This window comes from Somniosus microcephalus, chromosome 11 (genome assembly GCF_052327205.1).
Source record: "Somniosus microcephalus isolate GS21.2 chromosome 11, FLI_Smic_1.0, whole genome shotgun sequence".
Classification (NCBI taxonomy): Eukaryota; Metazoa; Chordata; class Chondrichthyes; order Squaliformes; family Somniosidae; genus Somniosus; species Somniosus microcephalus.
In genome coordinates, this window is record NC_140997.1 from 174,723,826 (window position 1) to 174,749,684 (window position 25,859).

General features: G+C 40.5%; 1 protein-coding gene across 7 annotated transcripts in view; it reads left to right on the top strand.

Moving 5' to 3' along the window:
- Positions 1–25,859, top strand: part of foxp1b (forkhead box P1b) — a 581,092-nt gene that overhangs the window by 386,577 nt on the left and 168,656 nt on the right. For all 7 annotated transcript variants that reach the window (XM_086001439.1, XM_086001441.1, XM_086001437.1 and 4 more), the window contains one exon: positions 12,117–12,206. In XM_086001439.1, the coding sequence (XP_085857565.1) occupies positions 12,117–12,206 (90 nt within the window). The remainder of the gene's footprint in view (positions 1–12,116; positions 12,207–25,859) is intronic.

The following is a 25,859-nucleotide window of genomic DNA, read 5'->3' on the forward strand; positions in this document are numbered from 1 at the left end:
GGTCTCCACAATGGCCTAGGGGATCAGGTTTCACCTGCCTGCACATCTTCAAGCAATTATATCAATTAGTTTGAAGTCCATTTTCACATTTGAGGTCTTCAGTGGTATTTAAGCTGAGGCAGTTATTAGCAGGAAATTTAGAATAACCTTTAATTCATACAACAGAATATTTGAAGCACTTTTGAAATTTTATCGAACAAGATGTTGGTTGATTTGCTGTCTTTTAAAAAAAATATTTATTTCAGTTGAATTAAATAACATTACTGTGTTATTTGAATCCAAAATTATGATCAAACTGTCAGCATGAGAAAGCGGGTTTCATGAGGAACACACCGTTACTATTTTGTCATACAAATTTAAAAAATATTTTGCTGCCATCCTACTGTACTCAATTTCTTGGTTTGGTGGAATTTGAGATGAATTTCAGGAGTGGACTCACTAAACGAGGAATATCACTTTTCTCACATTTTATACATTAAATAAAAAGATTTCACTGTTGAAGTACAGTACTGTAGCACTTCAAATCCCTTACTTCCAATATATTAAAAAACAACTTGCACTTATATAGCACCTTTCATGTCCTCAAGATGTCCCAAAATGCTTCACAGGCAATGGATTGCCTTTGAAGTGTAGTCACTGTTGTAATGTAGGCAAACACAGAAAGGCAATTTGCACATAGCAAGATCCCACAAACAACAATGAGATAACCAGATCATTTTTTTTGTTGTGCTTGTTACTATGAGTTTATTATTATTCCAGAAAGGACAGTAATTTTAACCATCCCTGATGTAATAGAAGACCTCAGCTTGATTTCCCAAGGGGCTTTGTAAGAAACCACAGTGATTTGGAATTTTTGTGCTCTTTAACCTAATACAGTACCACTCACTTGATTCCAGGTATGCTGAATCACTGCTGTCTAAGCAAAATGTTTAACTGTTGAATGCAGCTACATCTGTTTTACATAGTATCAGTACATTATGCCACAGAGGGTACTTTGCAGGCTCACAGCCTAGATTCACCACACATTGAGATTTCAATCTTAGTTGGATTTTTGAGAGGAGGTACTGAATGGTTTTGAGGCATTTACACACATAGTGAAAGAATATTAGAGGCTCAAGTAATCCTGGCCAACATCACCTACCTCTTAGTGCCGAGGTGTGATAAAGGGCAGTTAGAAAGATTACCTGTAATCATCTGGCAGTACTCTCTGACTATATATGCTGTGCTTATATGCAACTCTTCACTTCAGCTGACGAAAGAGCAGCGCTCCGAAAGCTTGTGATTTCAAATAAAGCTGTTGGACTATAACCTGGTGTTGTGTGACTTCTTACCTTATACTTATGCCAACTTTTTCACTAACATTAGCAAATGGAGGATAATATACAACAACAAAAGCAAAATACCACATATGTTTCTGAAAAACTAGTAATTAGATGGGGTAAGTGAAGTGAGATAACAACTGCTCAGTTTGTGCATAAATGCAATAGCAATGATAGCTGTTGCTTATAGTAATACTCCAATGTGGTATGATGGCTTGTAGTGAAGCAGCAGATGTTGATTTGGTGAAAGCAGTGTAGACATTCTGAAGTGGAATATTTCAAAGTTGTTTTTTGGATAATTGAAAGTATATAAGATGCTGGTAACTTGTTATAGTAATTCTGGGTTTCTAAGCTATTTTCTCCTCCCTTTCCCATTCTCCCACCATTCTCTGACTAAGATGCAGGCAAACGACAGCCAAACTGTTCGCAAATCATTATGCATTTTGACCAATAGCTAGATGAGCAATAGTACTTGGTACACCCATCCAATTTTACCCTCCTCTCGGGAAGCTTCTTCCTTTGATGTCCTAATGAAATATGAGCTCAATATGAAGTATGGCAAAATAGGAGAACAGCATCCTTTGGACAACTCGAGTTTTGTTGAATTTTTCAGGAGGCTGGGATGTGGCCACATTGAGTGCAGTATCACTATCTGTCTGCATGTGCATGTTCATAGTCAAAGGCTGGCACTAGGTGGAAAAGTAATATACTGTAGATGAACAATTAAATTCCCAGTGACCCACCCACATGACATGAATTATAGAAGTGTACCTATTCAGTGGTCTGTTTCAAAAAAACGCAAGCACATTGGCATGATTCACAAACATCTACATGTTACAAACAACATCTGTCCATAGGTATTTTTAATTTGAATAACTATATCAGCTGCAGTTTAATAAATGATGTACCGTGACTAGTTTATCTTGAATACCTACTTTGGATATTGCTGCAACTTGATAATTATATAAAAACACACTGTGGTACATAAGTTCATATCCTGAGGCATTAAAAGTTATGATGGATATATATGCTTATGGAGTAACCTAAGTTAACTCTTTGAGTACCATACACTTTTTAATGTCTGAATAATTCTTCATGTTCAGGTAACCAAATAGACGACACAATAAATAGTTTGGGAAGTGCTTTGCAATTGCACAATGCACAACGTACACCTGTGAATCTTCATCAAACATCAAAACAAGAACCTATGATAATACAGTGAAATCCTCCTTGATGATGTTTTCTGTTGAACAATTTTTCATGTTATATGGAGGTGGCATCGCATTTAAATAGGCATGTTTTAATTTTGAAAATTTGTGTGAACTCCTCTTGACATGGCTCAGTGATTAAATGCAGTGTTATTTGCTGCAGGCCCATATGCACCAGAGAGGTGCTAGCCTTAAATATTAGTTTGTTTTAAGTTAACTGATGCAGTGATGAGGACAGACAATTTGGGTCAGGAAGGGGAAAATTGGCCAGTGTTTCCATTCCTGATTGTTAGCGGCCACACATTCCATAGAAACATAGAAGATAGGAGCAGGAGTAGGCCATTCGGCCCCTCGAGCCCGTTCCGCCATTTAATGAGATCATGGCTGATCATCCAAATTCAGTACCCTGTCCCTGCTTTCTCCGCATATCCCTTGATCCCTTTAGCCTTAAGAAATATATCTAACTCCTTCTTGAATATATTTAATGAATTGGCCTCAACTGCCTTGTGTGGTAGAGAATTCCACAGGTTCACCACTCTCTGGGTGAAGAAATTCCTCCTCATCTCAGTCCTAAATGGCTTACCCCTTATCCTTAGACTGTCACCCCTGGTTCTGGACTCCCCCACCATCGGGAACATCCTTCCTGCATCTAGTCTGTCTAGTCCTGTTAGAATTTTATAAGTTTCAATGAGATCCCCTCTCATTCTTCTAAACTCTAGCGAATATAAGCCTAATCGACCCAATCTCTCCTCATACGTCATTCCTGCCATCCCAGGTTTCAGTCTGGTGAATCTTCGCTGCACTCGCTCCATGGCAACAACATCCTTCCTCAGATAAGGCGACCAAAACTGCACACAATACTCAAGATGTGGTCTCACCAATGTCCTGTACAACTGCAGCAAGACATCCTTGCTCCTGTACTCGAATCCTCTCGCTATGAAGGCCAACATACCATTTGCCGCCTTAACCGCTTGCTGCACCTGCATGCTTACCTTCAGTGACTGGTGCACAAGGACACCCAGGTCTGGTTGCACTTCCCCTTTTCCCAATCTATTGCCATTCAGATAATAATCTGCCTTCCTGTTTTTGCCACCGAAGTGGATAACCTCGCATTTATCCACATTATACTGCATTTGCCATGCATCTGCCCAATCACCCAACCTGTCCAAATCATACTGGAGTTTCTCTGCATCCTCCTCACAGCACACACGCCCACCCAGCTTTGTGTTGTCTGCAAACTTGGAGATATTACATCTAGTTCCCTCGTCTAGATCATTTATATATATATATATATATATATATTGTGAATAGCTGGGGTCCTAGCACCGATCTCTCCGGTACCCCATTAGTCACTGCCTGCCACTCGGCAAAACACCTGTTTATTCCAACTCTTTGCTTCCTGTCTGCCAACCAGGTCTCTATCCAAGACAGTACCTTACCCCCAATCCCATGTGCTTTCACTTTGCACGCTAATCTCTTATGTGGGACCTTATCGAAAGCCTTCTGAAAGTCCAAATACACCACATCCACTGGTTCTCCCTTATCTATTTTACCAGTTACATCCTCAAAAAATTCCAGTAGATTAGTCAAGCATGATTTACCTTTTGTAAATCCATGTTGACTTTGTCCGATCCTGTCACTGTTTCCCAAGTGCTCTGCTATTGCATCTTTTATAATGGACTCTAGCATTTTCCCCACTACCGATGTCAGGCTTACCGGTCTATAATTCCCCGTTTTCTCTCTACCACCTTTTTTAAATAGTGGGGTTACATTAGCTATCCTCCAATCCATGGGAACTGTTCCAGAGTCTATAGAATTTTGGAAGATGACCAGCAAGGCATCTACTATTTCTAGGGCCACTTCCTTCAGTACACTAGGATGTAGATTATCAGGCCCTGGAGATTTATCGGCCTTCAATCCCATCAATTTCCCTAACATCATTTCCCTACAAATACTGATTTCATTCAATTCCTCCCTCTCATTAGACCCTATGTTCCCCGACATCTCTGGGAAGTTATTTGTGTCCTCCTTTGTGAAGACAGAACCAAAGTATGTAGTTAATTGGTCTGCCATTTCTTTGTTCTCCATTATAAATTCCCCTGATTCTGACTGCAAGAGACCTATGCTTGACTTCACCAATCTTTTTCTCTTCACATCTATAGAAGCTTTTACAGTCAGTTTTTATGTTCCCTGCAAGCTTACTCTCATAATCTATTTTCCCCCTCTTAATTAATCCCTTTGTTCTCCTTTGCTGAATTCTAAATTCTAAACTGTACCCAATCCTCAGGTTTGCTGCTTTTTCTGGCCAATTTATATGTCCTCTCCTTGGATCTTATGCTATCCCTAATTTCCCTTGTTAGCCACAGTTAAGCTACCTTTTTTGTTTTATTTTTATGCCAAACAAGGATGAACAAATTCTGTAGTTCATCCATGTGATCTTTAAATGTTTGCCATTGCCTATCCACCGTCAACCCTTTAAATAACATTCCCCAATCCATCCTAGCTAACTCGTGCCTCATACCATCGTAGTTTCCTTTATTTAAATTCAGGACCCGAGTCTCTGAGTCAACTACTTCACTCTCCACCTTAATGAAGAATTCTATCATATTATGATCGCTCCTCCCCAAGGGGCCTTGCACAACAAGATTGCTAATCAATCCTTTCTCATTACATAATACCCAGTCTAAGATGGCCTGATCTCTAGTTGGTTCCTCAACATATTGGTCCAGGAAACCATCCCGTATACACTCTAGGAATTCCTCCTCCACAGTATTGTTACTAATTTCGTTAGCCCAATCTATATGTAGATTAAAGTCACCCATGATAACTGCTGTGCCCTTATTGCACGTGTCTCTAATTTCCCATTTAATGCCATCCCCAACCTCAGCATTACTGTTTGGGGGTCTGTATACTACTCCCACTAACATTTTCTGCCCCTTGGTATTTCTCAGCTCTACCCATACAGATTCCACATCATCAGAGCTAATATCCTTCCTTACTATTGTGTTAATCTCCTCTTTAACCAGCAATGCTACCCCACCTCCTTTTCCTTTTTTCCTGTCCTTCCTGAATGTTGAATACCCCTGGATGTTGAATTCCCAGTCTTGGTCACCCTGGAGCCATGTCTCCGTAATCCCAATTATATCATAATATTGTTCCAGTACGGGTAATTGCACAGCTGAACTAGTATTTGTTGTGTGAGAAAGAAAACATTTCTGGGAAATAATTTTCATATATCAGGAATTTGCTAAAATCGGAACTGTGTACATGGGAATCCACCATTTTCTGAAAATGTGCACCAATTTTGAACTGTTTAGAAATTTGGCCCACATTAGACCAGCTTGGATTCAGATGCTTTAGTGGGGTAAAAATTGTCTCATGCACAGGCGCAACACCACTTTCTTTCTTGATGCAAGCTTTTGCACTCCCATCATAGTGGTGGGTCCAGCTGCAAGCAACTGTAAGTGGAAGGTCTTATTATTTTTATCAGTGCTAATTTAGTATTTGGCTCTTTACTGTGGTTTGCATCAGTTTCTATTGGAAATCTAATGATAGATATGCATCAAAAACACTGATAAAGCACGCTTAAGTCTCTAATGATCTAGTGGTGGTTGTGTGTATCTGGCACAAAGTGTATTAGCCCCTTATTATCATGGTGTGTGTGCATCTGAGTCCATGGCACTGTGTGTACATTTCCCAATAATTTTGTGGTGGGTGTGCAGCTCAGTTACTCAGTGTGTGTACAAGTCCCTGCCAATCTTGTTGTGTGTGTATGACAAATTATCTGGAAGTGTGTGTCTTAAGTTCTGACAACCTGGTACAGGATCTTCACCCAAAACTGGTTGTGTAATACTCATACTTTGAATTGAAAGATTCAGAATTTTGAATCCCTCTAGTTTTGATCAGAAACCTGAGTTTACCCAAATGTTCAACATCTTAGCCTTAACTAGCTAGACTGTAATGAACAAACACATTTGCCCAGATTTTGCGCTCGCGATGACTCCGTAGGCACAGCGAACGTTGTCGTAAGCCATCAGAAAGGCCCCGGAAGCTTTGGGTTTCTGCATGCGCTGCAGATGCGCAAAAACCTGGAACTTGCGCACTGTCAAGATTCGACCCAAAAATCACTTTCGCTGGTGCAGAGTTGGGCTATTTGCCCAACTGCTGCCCAGCAAATACCCACAAAACTCTTATGCCTGGTAAAAGCAGGAATCGGGCTTCCTTTCACCAGCGTAAGGGTTAATGTAAATCTTAAATTAATTTTTTTTTTTTTAAATCATGCACAAACATTAAAAATTAGTTTATGTAAATTTTGGTCTGGATTAAAATGTTTAAAATTATTTTTCAAAAAATATATTTTTATTGTATATGCTTTATTTAATTAAATTTGAAAATGGGAACATTAACTTTTATTCCAGTTGTATAAATTATTTAATTATTTGGGCATTCCTATTATGCTTATGGGGATTCCCTTCGTAAATGGAATCTCCATAAGCATATTAGGAATCCTCCTTTCTGATTGGAGGACCTGGCCCACGTGATCCCAGGGATGCTTCCGAACTGCCTGCGCCGCTGGGATCCGTGGGCCTTTACACAGGCGTACGCCTGCAGGTCCAGGACCTGAAGTCTCTGAAGCCCAGGAGCCTAAAAGTAAGTGTTGATTTTTTCATCGGGTCGGAGGGGTACTCCGGAGGTACACCTCCGAAGGCAAATTCCAGGCCATTGAAATCTTAGCCACCTGAGCATACAACAACAACAACTTGCATTTATATAGTGCCTTTAACGTAGCAAAAATCCCAAGGCGCTTAACAAGAGCATTATCGGTAAACATTTCTAGACACCAAGCCATAGAAGAAGAAGAAGACATAGATTAAAAGCTTGGTCAAAGAGGTAGGTTTTAAGGAGCATCTTAAAGGAGAAGAGAGAGGCGGAGAGGTTTAGGGAGGGAATTTCAGAGCTTAGGGCCAAGGCAGCTGAAGGCCGCCAGTGGTGGAGCGATTAAATTCGGGGATGTGCAAAAGGCCAGAATTGGAAGAGCGCAGAGATTTCGAAGGCTTGTAGGGCTGGAGGAGATTACAGAAATAGTGAGGGGCAGGGCCATGGAGGGATATGAAAACAAGGATGAGGATTTTAAAATTGAGGTGTAAAATTTATACAACCCTATAAATAGATTGGCATGTGAACACCTGTGATAACTGGATGAATCCTCTGATCCTTTCAATCTTGGCTTGTAATTATTTTAAAATCCTTGTTTTTCCTCTCTTGTATTTTACTGTTGTGTAGTTTTTATTTTTGCTTTAATGTGTGTTTCTACTTTTTAGATTTTGTTGCTCCCTTTTAAACAAAAAAGTTGCCCATTCTTTTCTTCTTTTGATTCCTTTCTCCCTCCTTTGGTTTGTAAATGCTACTTTTGAATCAGGCACTAGGAAGTGTCTAAGAATAGCTTGGGACCACTGATCTATTGGCTTTTCTTCTTCTGGGAAAGTAACTTGCCTCAACTCTGCACACCTTTGTAAGCACAGCCTTGATCAAAAACTCTGTGAAGGGAATAGTAAGGGAACATGTATTATACCACTTGCGGCACCAAGGTCCTCTGACATCATGCCGCCCACATCGTTCCTTCAGTTTTTTATTTGTTTTTATTTTTTCACTTCACGTGATACAATGCACTCCTTAAATCTCCCCAAAGCAAACAGTCTGAAAGGGCAGTTCAGGCTCCAATGCCTCTGCAGTGCTTATGTTGCAGGTTTGCCTCTCTTTAGCACTAGACTGTCTCTGAAGTTTGGAATTCATTGGGTATCACAGATCTGCCCCCTTCATTTTACTACATTGTGGCACAGAACAGTGGTATACCCCTGCATTGCCCTATTGTACTTCTTTTAGGAAGAAGTAAGACTAAAGATACCCAAATATATTTCCTATTTAAATCTGAACCTCTTACAGTGCTAATAATGGTGAAAAACCGTTATTATAAAACACCAAATTAAATAGTTATGTTATTTGAAGTTATTTTGTTACAAAATAATAACATTCCATTTAATTCAGTTTTGAACTGGATTGCAAAAATTTCAATATCGATTGTTTTATGATAGCATCTAATTTTGCTGATCTTTGCATCATCATAAAGCAATGTAGTGGTTGATGCAGGACAACTGCTGAATATGTATTCAAGGTTGTAACCTAGGTAAGAGTAAAGGCATTCTGTCAATATATACACAACAGCAAATTTTAGAGATGGACTTGCATTGTTTGTGCATTATCTATTTAAAATTATAAAGGTCGTTTAAAGTCAAAGACTAATAAAGTGCTGAGATCAACCAAAAAATGACCATGAAGCAAATATAGGCGATGATTTAAACTATTCCTTGTATTTTCTTTATCATAAAAACATATGAATGTATTTAGTGTCAGCTTGCTTTTATTCAGTTTCAACTGTGGAAGAAAAATTAGCCATTAAAAATGCTCTGTCTTGGGCACCCTTGATGGCTCATGGGAATACACTATATGGTGTAGTACTAAAACATTCAGAGCAGAATGTCCCAGGTTTGATCCCTCAACCATGCTAATTTAGCGAATATTAGCAGTAGCAGCAAGAAGAGCATTATAGTTGACCTCAAGAACTCTGAGTTAGTATGGGGGGAAAAATCAGCTACGGTTCCTGTTCTTGATTATCATCCATTTACCACTACCACTGCCACAAAGTGTGCATGTGTGAACATTGGATGAGAACAAGATGCCTCTTGGCAGATGATTGCCTGTCATCACTCGCTGTCTAGGCTTGCACACAAAGAATGGTCACTTGAGTAAGGTAGCAGAAGGGTGCTGGAATCCATGAAGCATACTTCATTATGATTCCGTGTCTTCCGGAGAAAACTGGAGGAAATGAATTTGCTCACTCTGCATATCCATGAGTGAAGATTTAAGACAAATCTCGATGTTGGATCTGTAATTCGTTTTATGTATTCACGCTCAAGCCACTAGATGGCACGTCCAACTAGGGAAAATACTGACTGCCTAAAGAACATGCTTCCTGATTACCAAATTAGAAACCAACATTGGCATCAGAAGTTATGGGGCGAGCCAGTGGCCTTCTCGCACACTTTCCCAGATGGATGAGAATCTATTAAGATAAACTGGTGTGAGAAGATGTAGCAACATAAATAAACTATGTCAGTTATCTTCATAACAAACATTTACAATTTGGCACCTGTGCAGTGGAGTTTCTATTTGATATTTTCAGAATCCCATGTACATAGATTATCAGTTTATAACAATAGAGTAGAAACTTCTATCAGTAAGATATAGTTACTTTGACTTATGCTCCTTGCGCTTTTCTAAGCTGGTATACTGGTCATATGATCCTGCCTTTTTGAACTTTAATACACGGACAATCAGTTCCACCTAATATATGTCTTGGTTTTGTCATAATACATACTCAGACAACATGCTGTTACCCACATTTGTGAGCTTTAGATGCTGCTGTCTGTCAGCCTCTAGTGGTTTATCTCTAGTGTCTGGATTTGCTTTAAGACTTGTACGTCTATCACGGTGGTGTTGCTTTGAATGTGAGATCAAAAGAAGATGAATTCCAGAAAAAATTTTCCTTGTATGAAGAAAGGAACAGTCTTGTGTAAACATCCCCATGACAGCTCCCAATGAGTTATTTTACTAGAGCATTAGCACCCAGGATGACAGACAGGCAGAGACTACGTGCAAAATAACAAATCAGTCCCTGTGAGCCAGCAGGCAGTTGCCACAACAGAAATAAGATTTCTAAAGGAATTTTGTTCCAGTTTTATTGTAAACGTTTGTGTGGCAGCTCATCTTTTTACAAGCTGTCTTGCCTTGGAATCTTGCAAAGCAGGCACTAGTTTTCTTTACTAGGAGATGTTTGTATTGAGGCACTCACCTGACAGAAAGCAACAGTATCATGAATAGAATCAAGGAAAAATTTGAGAACAAAGTCAAGATGGGTATTGTACTCTTTTGTTTATTTCTCATTTACTTATGTGGGCATTGCTACTGTGGAAACGGGCCTTTATAGCTGGCTAGAAAAGGGCAGCCTTCCAGTATATTTTCATTTCAGTGTGCTTCAGCTGCACAGCACTTCCTGTTTATTCAACATCTTTACACCATTCTTCAGCCCCCGCTTCACAGCAACAGCCAAAGAACAACTGCAAGCCGACGGAAATTTAGAGGCACTAAGATCTTTCGGTAAACTTCCCCACTTTCTCTGTAATTGTTTGTGTCATATCCAGAATTAAATCTGCCAATTAAACAGTGCCGATGAGCTGAATAGGGGAGTTGTCGAAAGATGCAAATGTTATGATTTAATCTTAAATTGATGGTAAAGTAGGTCATGCTGAGGAATAAGGAAAATGTTACGAAGAATCAATTTATATTTTATCATTCGTGTTGTATGTAAATACTGGGGATGACTGTACAACCAAAAAAAAGTCTGCTTAATAGAGTCAAATAACAGGTAGTAACAAAGAAGCCAGTCTGCCAAAGCACACACAATATATGTTTGCAAAATAAAATTCAACTCTATAAAAGTTGTCTTTTGTGATCAACAGTGGTCAGATGTTTGAAACTGGTCTGAATTGTTTGTTTAATAGTAGGAGTAATCACATGGGGGAGGGGAATGGAAAGAGTGACTGAATTTATTTACTCAGATGTTATGCTGATGTAGGTGTGGAACTGAAAGTCACTGTGGGAACTGTGGGTTGCTTTTTGTTGGTATCTTCATAGTCCTGATGGTCATCGAATTTCCCAGCTTGTTGGTTTTGTTTATTCTGGACAGTCTATATTTGATTATCAGAAGGAAAAGGGAGTAGCTTGGGCATAAAACGACTGTACAAGGTTTTATTTTCCAGCAGCCAGAGTATGGTTTAGTGCATCTCAAATCTTTTAAAGCCAGCAATCTATGGTATTTTTTTTGATGAAAGACAGTAGAATTTTTAATTCAGTTCTAATTACCCCAGACTGCATCATATTTGTAAGTAAACATTTAATGATTGGCCAATAATTTTCTTTACATCCAGCTTTTTATAGTATTAGGGTGGCTTTCTACAATTTTTGTTTTTCTTTTGGTTTGTAGAATATTTTAATATGTCCCATTTTATTATTCTCCCACTCACAGCCACAAGGGATTCTTGGGTTTAGCTGTTTTGTAACATGCTAGCCAGCTCTTCATAATGCATTGTTCCTTTGGAAAATTTGATATCCACTGACAACTATCCATCAAAATAGTCTGAAAATGGAATACACTTTTAGTGGAAAAAGGAGACATCAGAATGCAGAAATTTTTGTTGGTATACCTTTATGTTCAATAAAAGCACTGTTAAGTTTAAAGAGACTTCCAGAATTTAATACTACAGAATTATATGTGGCACTGTCATCAATCGAAATAAATTTCATTTATCTATTTAAAAATTTTCTTTTAGGGTGTTATAGCTTGTAAGTTTAGGCGGTAAAACAAACTGTATGAAGCACTATTTGCAGGAACTCTTCTTTGTGTGATGGAGTAATAAACTGTCCCATTGGGTGCATTTATGGTTAAAAGGTGAATGTTATTTTTTTTATGTAGGCTCTTCAAGTTGCACGACAGCTCCTGCTGCAGCAACAAGCCAGTGGGTTGAAGTCTCCCAAGGGAAATGACAAGCAACCGACCCTACAGGTAAGTGTATTTTTATAGATATATAATATATAGTGTATGTGTGTATATATACTTTGACTTGAACCATTTTTAGGTGGGAAGAATTTGTAAGTGTACAACTTCGACATGACTGGCATATACCATATTTAATGGAATGACGCAACGTAGTCATTTCTTAATGAGCTATTGTACTAACTAGACCTGACGTCAGGTACTGAAGAAGTGTTTTTGTTGTGTTGATGTCTTAAAAATTCGATTAGAAAATGAAATATGACTGCTTTGATCTTTCAGCTTATTTGCCAGGATTCAAATAATTTGAAGGGATCAAACCAACTACTTTTCATAGTCAAACTAGGAATTTTGTTACAGAGGACACCAAGTGGTAGATTCTCTTACAGAACCAGTTGTTGATTATTATGAAGGCTGAACTGAGGTATCATGATTAATATTCAATTTTATTAATGCATTCAAAGAATAATTAAATGCACCCTACATTTACTGTGATGCTACCTTGAATCTTTGACATTTATATAGGAATCCACATACTGTTAATACCATGAATGATTTCTCCTCTCTGCATTGTCTTGCTGTCTCTCATTCACAATGTGCATTATGTGAAATGTACTTCAGTAATGTGCATTCTTGCTATTTTAACTGGTCGCACTAAAAATGTACATAAAAAAACAAGTTTTCTGCATTTCCTTAAACTGGATTTAAGTATAATGACCTTGAGCTAGGATTGCAACATTTTCATGGTAAAAAAAGATTTATATGCGCCATTATACTTTTGAAAAAAAAGAAAAACTAAAAATGATTGATGTTTGAGGTTTGTGTGTGGAAATTTGTTCTCATCCTAACAATGTGCACCTCCACTGACCCCAGTCCTGTCCTCCACTGACATCCACACACATAAACTTTGCTGCAGGAGTCACGTGATTGGCTGATTATCCCGTAAGTAACCCAGGGGCACTATGACCAATGGTAGCCCCCTAATTGCTGCACTGACTGAGATCAGGTAATTCAGCACAGAACAGCGATTGTGCTTGGGATCTCCCTAAAATTTTCACTGGATTAACTCTTCGAAGCCTTTGGAGGAAGTGCAAATGTAAATATGTAAAAATAAATTATCTTTACGTAACTCTCCTGATAGTGATGATAACTTATGTTAGGGAAGGAATTTTGGTTAAAATCAGGTTTGTAATTCAGAGGATTCAAACTTCAGGTTCTCTGCAGCTGAAGGATTAATATTCAGGCTGTTCGTGAGCAGGCAGAGAGCCTCACGTGGTTATTACAAAATGCCCTACAATACTGACAGTTGCCCATCTATACCTAAAAAAATAAGACAAATTAAGTGACTTGAGTGCCAGCAATAAAAACATCATCTTTGCCATCACATGATTGGCGCAATTCAAACTGAAGTTAGACATCACTTCCCTCCTTCTCCTCCCCACCTCAAACAAGACTACATATGCAAATATCCTGTCACAGACCATGGCTATATTCTTTTACATCTCTGCCCGCCAGAATGGTAGGGATAAGGGACATACTGAGTTCAATTATGCCTACCAAAGCTAGCACATGTAGGAATTGCTCTTGCGTTGACTTGCAAAAATGCTATTGACAGTAAACTAGCAAAGATGGCAATTGTTGAAAGGTATAGGGACATTCATTCTTGAGTGAATTGGGCCAATCTGGTTTGATGGTCTGAATTTCGATCCGGTTTGAGCCCACTTTAACTTCCGACTTGGCTTCTTTTGCTTTAAGTGAATAAAGTATCATTCTTCCTGAGCCATCATTAGTTTTCAGTTATATTGTGCTTACAAAAATGAATTTAAATTCTGTGTTTGTGGGTTTTATGAAGCAGATATTGTGTAAAATGTTTATCAGCTTTTCATATTAGAATGCAAAACATTGCCAGATTGCCTGGAGATGTGTAAATCAATTCTCCAAGCTGATGTGCAGCACATAACATTTTTTTGAGGAGGGACAAAAGACAAACTAAGTGTACTTGACTGGTCATAAATGTGTAAATTGCTAACAATTTTCCTAAAATGTCACGTGTAATTATGGACATCCCTTCCCCCTACCACTTGGTTTACACATAGAATCCTGCAAAAGAGACTCCCACCTAGCTAATTAACATTATCACTGAAATGGTAGGGTTGAGTCATTAGTTCCATGTGCATTTAATTAGAGGCAGACTGAAATTGGATTTAACTTATTACTTTTCATGGATCACTTTCTTGTCATCACTTCAAATTGGATTGCAGCCCCAGGTAACTAATTATGGGAGCCACAGGATCAAGAGTGAAGAAGAAGGTAATTAGGAACCACAGCGTTGGACCCTTGCTGATAGTCCACTAGTACTGTGGAAAAATAGAGTTTTATTTTGTAGCACTGCCACAAGCAGGGGCATTAAAATTGTGGAAATAATATTCTGCTCTGTTTGGAATCATGGGAAGGTTGCTGCCACCTATTGCGGTTTATGTGATGTGCAGCTGTGTTGAAGATGTTATGTCCACATGGTTCCACAATGAACTTCTTAATGCGTAGTTTAAACAAGTGAAGTCAACATATTGCATGTAGGCATGAGGTAATGCAAGAACTATGTACTCTGAGGTTTTTCATTTGTGTGGAAAAAAACCTATCAAACCAAACTGTGTAGCAGGATGTGGAACAAAATTTAATGTTTTGGATTAGTGTACATGAGAATTGTTTGTATATTGAGATGTACCCAACTGTTCAAAGTACTCTCCATTCGTATAATTTTCTTACTGGGTAAAAAATGTCTGATACTTTAGGATCGTAAAAGATATGTATGAGCAACGATGAAAACGTCATGACGTGATCTTTGCAAGTAGTGCTCATTGTTTCCTGTATAATGTTAGTGGGTTTAAGAAATAAACTGAGTCCAAAATATAAACTGTTAAACATTAGCCTTTACTATTGTGTATTTCTCCCTTAATGAACAGAAATCCAAAAGATTATTTAAAAATAATCTCAAAGCATCTTTCACATTTTAATAATAATTTAAAGTAAAATCTTTGTGTGGTTTAAAGGGCTTCCCATTAAGGTCAAATAGTGTAGTGTTTTCTCTTTTTCTGAATGCTGGCTGAATGAGGATCATGGTGGGAGATGAATGCTAACCTTTCTTCAAAGTCTGAGGTTTTTTCTGTTGGGAGTCGAGGGTCCTTTTCCTTCAGTTTGTGTAGGCAGCATTTGAACTACTGTGCTGTACACACCATAGTATTGTCCCAGCATATGCACACCAAACTGCTCAAATCTGCAACTCATTACTGCACAGCACTGGAGCCCATCCAGTGGTTAGAATATTTCCTGAAGCCTAGAATAACAGCAGTTGGTGCAAACGCCACACTATAGAAGTGACAATGAGGGGCGGTCTACCCCTGTTGGCACGATGCCCAGTCAGGAAAGCTAGTTTTAGATAGCAAGACAGTAAGATTGCTGCCATCCATACGGGTTGTACAGTCGATACTTGGACAAAGCTGATTTTTTCAAAAGTGAATGTGGTTTAAACAATGTGACAGCATCGATCTGCTCCACTTCTTGTCTGCGCATTGCAGAATTTGGCCTGTGATTATGTATTCTTTATGATTCCTCTGTACAGTATGTAGCATATCTTTAATGACTTAAGTTGGTTATATGGATATGCAATTACTTTGCAACTGCTGCATACAATTGTACTAGTTCAGTAAAGATTAAGGATTAAAAAAAATGCTTTCCTTGTCAAAAAAAGTTTGTTATGTACACCAGATATTAGAACCAGATTGTGGTAGTTCTGCCCAAATTAAGTAGTTTTTCTTGTTTTATAGATTTTCTCTTTTTTGGATTATGGACAATCTATGAAGTCATAAATTTGCCCCTCCCTCCCCCCCTCCCCCCCCCCCCCCCCACAAACACCACCACCACCACTGTCTCTTACTGAAGATGTAAATAAATTTTTTGTCCTTTGAGTCATTTCGATGTTTGAGTTAGCAGCCATTGGTCATTACATAAGCAGACTGAGGAAGGGGTGCGGTTCACATCTGTACATCTGCTGTTCTGAAAGCTTTAGGAATTTGCTTGAGACTTCTGTGTGGGTAATATGTCACTCAAAGTAAGGCTATTATAATAAGTATAATTAAAATTGGAGGAATCTTGGATCTGCAGGTTTTTGTCTACATAAAAAATTTCTGCATCTTTTGCACATTTCTGTTTCCTTGTTTATAGTTAAAGTTGTACAGTAATAAAGCCTAAAATTATTATTGCTAAATGGTCATGGTTGCTCTGTGACTTGTGAATGAAGCTGCCTTTGAAAAGTAGATCCTTGATAAAACATTCATGTATAATTTTGCAACTAGTTGGGATCAGTGATGGATTGCTTGCTGTCTTCTCATTTAAAAAAAACGATACTCTAAACGACGCATGAATATTTGTATTAAACAGTTATTTTTAACTGATTACACCAATTTTCTACAACTGGCTTAAGAAAAATGCCAGTTTGCGGGTGACTGTTCAAATGTAATATTGATTCCCCCCCCCCCCCCAGGAATAAAAATCTGTTTTGCTAGGGACAGAAAGAAAAAAGCTGTGCACATGTGCAAAGCAGGTCTGTTGTCATGTGTGAATTTAAACTGGGTCCGCTTGCACATATGCACTATCCTTTTTTAAATGCAGCAATCAAAAATTGGGCATATACTGCTCAGTTTACATTCCTTAAACTACTCAGCGGCTATTCCAAAAGGTGAATTGGCCACCCTACATTATATACCTGTAACAAGTATACTGTAGACCATTAGTAACTTGAGTTATTGTGAACATCAGTTGGCAACTAAACAGTAACGGTACTGTTCTTATAACTTGCATGCCATCTATTTTCCTGCACGGTTAGTTTCTAATCACAGCTGGACTACCCAGGGAAAGTATTAAGGGGGTGTGAGATACTTTCCCAACTAAATGGTGGAAAAATTGATGGCAAAGTTAACACAATAATTGGATAACTCTTAGCATTGGCAGAAACCTAGCAATAGCTCAGGTGCTCACATGAAAACATAGGGTTATTATTGTGGCACAGAGGAGTGGTGCAATAGTTCTCCAGGTTGCCACTGATGAGATTGCTTGCCCGGTGGCACTGCACAGGAATAGAGTAACAGGAGTAGGCCATTCAGCCCCTCGAGCCTGTTCTGTCATTCAATTAGATCATGACTGATCTGCACCTCAACTTCATTTACCTGCCTTTGTTCCATTCCTTCCAGGTTTGAATGTTTTATGCATCAAAAATTAACATTAGATTAGGTTAGATTAAATTGAGAAACAGTTAGATTAAATTGAGAAAAAGTAATGTTTAAATGAAAATAGGGCAGAGAGAATTTGAAAAAGAAGATTGGGAAGGAAGGACCAAATTTGTGCAGAGTATTTACATTTTTTATTTGTATTTTATGTGTATTTTAGTTGTGTAAGATTATTACATTAATAAAGCTACAGCTGACATTTGAGCAGCTTTATTACTGTAGTGTTCGTTCCAGCATCACAGTGTGTGAGCTGAGAACTTGAAAAGGCCGACTGACCAGGGAGACTGTAATTTTCTTGGCTCTCCCACCAATCCCAGGATTAAACACCTCATGAGCACTTTCTCTCCTTAACCACCTATTTTATCATTGTGTTTCTAAGTTCTGTTTTCTTGCTTTTATCCTGATCAGAGGTACAACCATTCCATCATTGATCAAAGATAGCTACATTTCTATTGATTTTAAAATTGCATATTTTCAAAAGGAAAACCAGATAATTTTTTCCTCTGGAGCTAATTACTTTCAGGATTATTCCAGAAATCAAAAGCATACATATCATGGAATCATTCTGTTTTAAGTGTTTACAACAATAACTTGCACTTATGCAACACTTGCAGCATAGAAAATCATCCCAAGGTATTTCTCTGAGGCATAAAGAAAAATGAATGGCGAGCTAAAGAAGGAATTATTAGTAGGGTGACCAAAGGCTTGGTCAAATAGCTGGTTTTAAGGAGAGTCTTAACATAGGAGATGGAGGTGGAGATGTAGAGGGCTTTAGGAAGGGAATTCCAGAGTGTGGGGGCTAAGTAGCTAAAGCTGATTTTCCACAATTAAGTTACGCTATTTGGAATAAATAATCTAATAGTAATCATGCTAAATTTAATAAAAAGTTATTTTGAAAACACTTGTACTTTAGCTTTAAGGATGACTGATACGTCGTGAATAATGAAGTGTTAAGTCGAACAGTTTAGCAGGTTAGCATTTGCAAAGGTGAGGATAGAGGCCGTTAATCCTGCTTAAACATGCATTGTATGTATGCGTTGCAAAACAATACAGTTAAATGAGTATGACCCTTACCATATACTTAATAGTAAATACTTGATGGAAATGAATGAGCAGAAATTTTCTTTAAATAACTTGACACTTAAACAAGATGTGTGTGCCCCAGAAAGTCCCCGTAGCTGCTCCCACTCACAGAATCACAGAAATCACAGAAACCCCACAGTGCAGATAGAGGCCATTTCGGCCCATCGAGCCTGCACCGACACATATCCCACCCGATCCCCGTAACCCCTACATCAACACATATCCCACCCTATCCCCGTAACCCCACTAACACTAAGGGTCAATTTATCATAGCCAATCAACCTAACCCGCACATCTTTGGACTGTGGGAGGAAACCGGAGCACCCGGAGGAAACCCACGCAAACACGGGGCAAATGTGCAAACTCCACACAGACAGTCACCCGAGGCCGGATTCGAACCCGGGTCCCTGGCGCTGTGAGGCAACAGTGCTAACCACTATGCCACCGTGCTGCCCAATGCCCACTCCACCAATGTAACTTTGTCGCTAGTGTGACGTAAATGGGGTTTCTGCCACACTTCCAGTCAAGTTACGGCAGCGGAGCGAGAGCAGCTCCCAGGCCTACAGCCCAGGAAATTCCAGGCTTACAGCCTCGATTTTAATCCAACACGAGAATGAGGTGCATTCGATTTACATCTGTGGTGTATGTAACCGTTCCACCTTTAAGAGAACTATTTTAAGAGATGCACTACTTTATCTTGGCTGCTGTATACTGTAATACCGGTGGTGACCACACCGGTATATAAGTGCTGTGTAATGATTTATTGGGCAGTTCAGCCTGACCTTCGACTAGTAAAGACCTGTTGAATTTATTCTTGTGGTCTGTGTGCAGTGATTCTTATTAACAATAACTAGAACACACAGACTTAACAGTGGCGACGAGGATGGGATTGGACACCGGATCGGCGTTGACGGTCATGAATAAGCAAGATTACAAAAGGTTATTCACACATATTCCCCTACGGGATACGGAGATAGTATTGCAGACATACACGGGGCAAAGAGTATACCCCATCGGAAAGATAAAAGTCAAGGTGGTACACAAGGGCAAAAAACACCAAGGAATGGACTTATATGTACTACCTGAGGGAGGTCCACCACTTCTGGGACGGGAGTGGATCAGGAAAATAAATATGGACTGGCACTCCCTAAAAGCAATAACGGTAGATTCCGGAAAAAAAGATGTCAAACCTGAACAATTGTCCAGAATATTGGATGAGGCTAAAGAGGTGTTCCAACAGGGACTGGGAACACTGAGAGGAATTACGGCAAAAATCAAGATTGCAGAACATGCAAACCCAAAATTTTTCAAAGCCAGACCGGTACCTTATGCGATACGACCTGCTGTGGAAGCTGAGCTGGAAGGGCTAGAACGTTCAGGAGTACTGTCTAAGGTGGACTGGAGTGAGTGGGCCACGCCCATTGTTCCCGTCATGAAGCGTTCATCGAGTAACAAGCCAGGGGAACCGGGGAAGGTCCGCATCTGTGGAGACTTCAAGATCACGGTTAATCCGGTGCTTCACACGGTGCAATATCCGCTTCCGCGGATTGAGGATATCTTTGCTTCATTGTCTGGCGGGAAACACTTCACCAAGATAGACCTGGCGCAAGCGTACTTACAGATGGAAGTTGAGGAAGAGTCGCGCCAGTATCTCACAATCAACACACACAGAGGCTTGTATCGATATAATAGACTGGTTTTTGGAGTGGCTTCGGCTCCAGCAATTTGGCAGAGAGCCATGGAGCAGGTATTACAGGGAATTCCAAGCACTCAATGTTACTTGGACGATATCCTGATTACAGGAGATGACGATGAGGAACACCTTGCAAATTTGAAACTGGTGCTCACCAGATTGAAGGAATATGGACTTCGAGTTAATCGCCAGAAATGTGAGTTCTTTCAGAAACGGATCTCGTACTGTGGTCATGTCATTGACCAGGAGGGGCTGCACAAGTCACCTGACAAGATCGAAGCTGTTGTGAAGGCTCCCGCTCCGGAAAATGTATCCCAGTTGAGGTCGTTCCTAGGGTTGATTAACTATTACCATAAGTTTCTGCCAAATCTATCCACGGTGCTGCACCCGCTGAACGCTCTTTTGCAGAAAGAAGTACCATGGAAGTGGAGCGAGGACTGTAAGAAGGCCTTTCGCAAAAGCAAGGCATTGATCACCTCAGAGGAAGTGTTGGCTCACTTCAACCCAACGCTACCTATTCGTTTAGCTTGTGATGCTTCTCCTTATGGTATTGGAGCAGTACTCTCACACAAGTTGCCAAATGGCTTGGAAAGGCCAGTCGCATTTGCATCCAGATCATTGACCTCCGCTGAGCGCAACTATGCTCAGGTAGATAGGGAGGCTCTCAGCCTTGTGTGGGGAGTAAAGAAGTTTAATCATTACCTGCAGGGCCAGAAGTTTACACTGCTGACAGACCACCAGCCGTTGGTATCCATTTTTAACCCTAAGAAGGGTGTTTCAGTGATGACAGCACAGAGGCTCCAGAGATGGTCCCTTTTCCTAGGGGCACATCAATATCAGATAGAATTCAAAGGTACAAAGCAGCATGGTAATGCTGATGGGCTGTCGCGCCTGCCACTACCTACTGAGGAGGAGGCACCGACGGTTGACCCGGTGGAGTTATTTCACTCGACCATCATCGAATGTTTACCTGTCACCAATGCAAATATTGAAAGGGAGACTAGGAATGACCCGACACTGTCCCGGGTCTACGAATTGACAGTAAAGGGATGGCCAGCCCATGGTGATCCACTGTTACCGGCATTCTCAGCAAGACGAGAACAGCTGTCCATCTGTCAGGGAACGTTGATGTATGGAACAAGGGTGATTATCCCTCCTAAGTTAAGAGAGAGAGCATGAAGGTCATCTGGGGGGAGTCAAGATGAAAAGCCTTGCTAGGGCTTATGTGTGGTGGCTGGGTATCGACCAACAGATAGAGGATCTGACGAAAAGCTGCTCAGGGTGCCAAAAAGTCCAAAATGCACCTCCAATTGCACCGCTGCATCCATGGGAATGGCCTTCAACCCCATGGCAACGTGTACATATTGACTTTGCTGGTCCATTCATGGACTCCATGTTTTTAATTGCGGTGGACGCACATTCTAAATGGCCAGAAGTGATTAAAATGACTACCACTACCTCGGAGAAGACGATCGCGGTGCTAAGAACGATATTTGCAAGAAATGGATTGCCAGAGCAAATATGTTCAGACAACGGACCACAGTTCGTGTCAGAGGAATTCCAGAAATTCCTGAAGAAGAATGGGGTGAAACATTATACCTCTGCCCCATATCATCCAGCTACGAATGGGCTGGCTGAGAGGTTTGTACAGACGTTCAAAAAGGCAATAAAGGCCATGAGCGAAGATCAGATTCCACTGCAACACAAGGTGGACAATTTCCTACTGGCATATCGAAACGCCACCCATGCAACAACAAACCAAAGTCCTGCCATGATGTTCTATAACAGGAGGTTGCGGTCCAGGTTGGACCTGTTAAAACCAAATGTGCGGAGGGAAGTCGAAAACAAACAGTTCCAGCATATCAATAACAAGCCCACTCGGAGTTTTGAAATAGGACAACCGGTGTTAGCCAGGGACTATAAAAACGAGAAATGGCAATCTGGAACAATTCGGGCCAGACAAGGACCCCTGATGTACACAGTAGATGTTGGTGAAAACGTAATGCGACGTCATGCTGACCAACTGGTGGGATCGAGAACAAGGGTCGAGCCCATGGTTACGACAGAGACAACTGTGGAGGAAGTTAGTGAACCTGAAGCATCTACCTCAGAAGTGAATATACCTGATGATGATGTCCTATCCATAGGGGATCAACTAGATGAGTCACCCCAGCAACGAGAACCAGAGACCCCTGAAAGGCGTTATCCGTCTCGGAAGTTGTGTGTATATGTTATTATGTTCTGTTAAATGGGGAATATATACTGTTAAGCTAAAAAGGGAGGATTGTGGTGTATGTAACCGTTCCACCTTTAAGAGAACTATTTTAAGAGATGCACTACTTTATCTTGGCTGCTGTATACTATAATACCGGTGGTGACCACACCGGTATATAAGTGCTGTGTAATGATTTATTGGGCAGTTCAGCCTGACCTTCGACTAGTAAAGACCTGTTGAATTTATTCTTGTGGTCTGTGTGCAGTGATTCTTATTAACAATAACTAGAACACAGAGACTTAACAACATCCAGCTTGGATTTTCGGCTTCATTGAAGTAAATGCAGCATAAAATCAGGCAGGGTGTAAATTGGGCATCCAACCCAAATGCACCTCCTTTTTGCTGGCTGTGTTTGGTTAAAATTGGGGCTTTCATCTTTACCAGATATACAGAGGAGTGGAGTCTACTTAGTGCATTTGCTTTTATGTATCATAGTGCCAAAACCATTTATTTGCTGCTTTTGCAGCAGCACTGGTACTCGGCGTTCAATTAAAAAATTGGTGCAACTACAAATGTTTCTGAGAGTATTATAGTAAAATAAAATATGTTCTTGTGTAGGCAAGATGTTCAGCAACATAATGAATGTACTGCACTATTGTGTGACAATTTGATTTAACTTAATCTTAAAAAAGTGAATATATTTTGTAATTAAAAAAAATTGATGGATGCATTAGATCTGCTGCTATGCTGATAGGTTCGATGAAGTAGAGTGGGGAGGAGGCTCGTATGGAGTTTAAACACCAGCAAAGACCAGTCGCGTTGAATGACCTGTTTCTATGCTGTACATTCTGTGTAATCTCTATTTCCTTCCCAGCCCGTACAACACTTGGGTGCAAGGAGAGACGCACCTGCACGCAGGCCTCCACCAAAGCTACTGTAAAGCAGCAGCCTGGAGGCATGCTACATCGGCCTTCAATTTCCTCTCCCTCTACGTTTATTCAGGGCTTTCCCACATAAGTGTAGCTGAGTTTGGTAGCTTGACACAATTTACACTTGATGGGGTACAATAGTGTAGTTGTTGGGTTACTGAACTAATAATCCAGAGAACGTGAGTTCAGATTCCACCATGGCAGTCTGAGAATTTAAATTCAGTTTTTTTAAAATCTGGAAATAAAAAGCTAGTAGCAATAAAAGTTGTCGGATTGTCATAAAAATCCAACTGGTTCAGTGAGTGAAAAAGACAAGGCTAAAGCGTTTGCAACCATCTTCAACCAGAAGTGTCGAGAGCAAGATCCTTCTCAGCATCCACCTGAGGCCCCCACCATCAGTTGCCAGTCTTCAGTCAATTAGATTTACTCCACATGACATCAAGAAATGGCTGAGTGCACTGGACACAGCAAAGGCTACAGGCCCTAACAACATCCCAGCTGTAGTGATGAAAGCCTGTGTTGCAGACTTAGCTGGACTCCTAGCCAAGCTGTTCCAGTACAGCAACAACTCTAGTTTCTACCCAACAATATGAAAAATTGCTCAGGTTATGTCCTGTCCACAAAGAAGCAGGACAAATCCAACCCAAACAATTACTACCCTATTAGCCTACTCCCAAACATCAGCAAAATGATGGAAGGAGTTGCCAACAGTGCTATCAAGCGGCACTCACTCACCAATAATCTGTTTAGTTTGGTTTCTGCCAGGTCCACTTGGCTCCAGACTTCATTACAGCCTTGGGGCAAACATGGGCACAACAGCTGAATTCCAGAGGTGAGGTGAGAGTGACTTTGCTTACCACAAAGGCAGCTTTCAACAAAATGTAGCACAAGGAGCCCAGGTAAAACTGAAATCAATGGGGATTTCGGGGGGTGGCGGGGGGAACTCTCCAGTGACTGTAATCATACCAGTGACAACGGCTGATGCTTTTGGTACTTGGAGGGCAATTATCTCAGCCCAAGGACATCGGTGTAGGAGTTCCTCAGGGCACCGTCCTAGGCCCAGCTAGCTTCAGCTGCTTTATCAATGACCTTCCTTTATCATGAGGTCAGAAATGGGGCTGTTCGCTGATGATTGTACTATGTTCAGTTCCATTTGCAATTCCTCAGGTAATGAGGCTGTCCATACCGCCAGACCTGGACCACATCCACATTTGGGCTGATAAGTGGCAAGTAACATTCGCACCACACAACTGCCAGGCAATAACCATATCCAATAAGAGAGAGCATAACCATCTCCCCATGACATTCAATGGCATTACCATCCCTGAATCCCCCACCATCAACATCCTGGGGCACCTGACCAGAAACATAACTCAACCAGCCACATAAATGCCATGGCTATTAGAGCAGATCAGAGGCAGGGTATTCTACGGTAAGTGGCTGACCTTCTGATTCCCCAAAGCCACTCCACCACCTGCAAGGTACAGCTCAGGAGTTTCCTGACTATAGAGTTTTTACTCCTAATCATGATCTAGTGACTCCTATGGGAAAATACACACATATGGATGTTAGGTGAGCAAAGAATTGTGTTTGGCTGTGCGCCCTCCTCCGCCACACAGTGATGTAGCCAGCTGACACTATCTAAACTCACACAGGAAGAATGACCACTTCTGTGAGGCACTGGAAGGGCCAGCCAGCACCTTTGGAAACATGCTGCAGGATGAATCAGTGCTTTATAGGTTCTGAGCTCAAGCCTCACTCCAGGACTTGGTCACACAGCTCAGGAATTTGCTTGGGGTTCTCCTGATTGGTTACTGTAGCTTCTGTGGAAGATCGGAATAAACCCCAGAAATGCGCGTCAACAAGGGTTCTGCTGAAATTACGCAGCCGATTGGGTCAGCCTCTTAGGAAATTCCCAGTGAGAATCTAGATTGACACCAGTGCAGTACTGAGGGAGTGCTTCATTCTCAATGATGCTGTCCTTTCAGATTCAAGGCCCTGTGTGCCTAGTTGTATAGATATAAAAGATCCCATTATACTTTTTCGAAGAAGAACAGGGAGCTCTTCCAGTGACTTGGCTAACATCCCTTCCTCAACCAACAACACCAAATCAGTAACTAAAAATTCACCTCCTTGCTGTTTACTGGACCTTGCTAGGGGCAAGCTGGCTATTGTGTTTGCCTACAACGCAATAGTGACTACAGTTGAAAAATCAATGACAGTAATTGGCTGTGGAGCACTTTGGGACATTCTGAGGACATGTAAAGCTCTTCACTTTTTTCTAGCAAGGAGAGGAGAAAATCACAGCTGATCGAATGGTCTTCAGCAGGCAGTTTTGTAAATAACATATTGAAATGGTGCTGCTAACTACCTTGGCCATTTTTTTGTTTGCTGGTACTACTTCTGATTGTACCTCTAGGAGGTATGCAAGAGCAGCTGAGGTAACTCCCGCTTTCCTTTGAT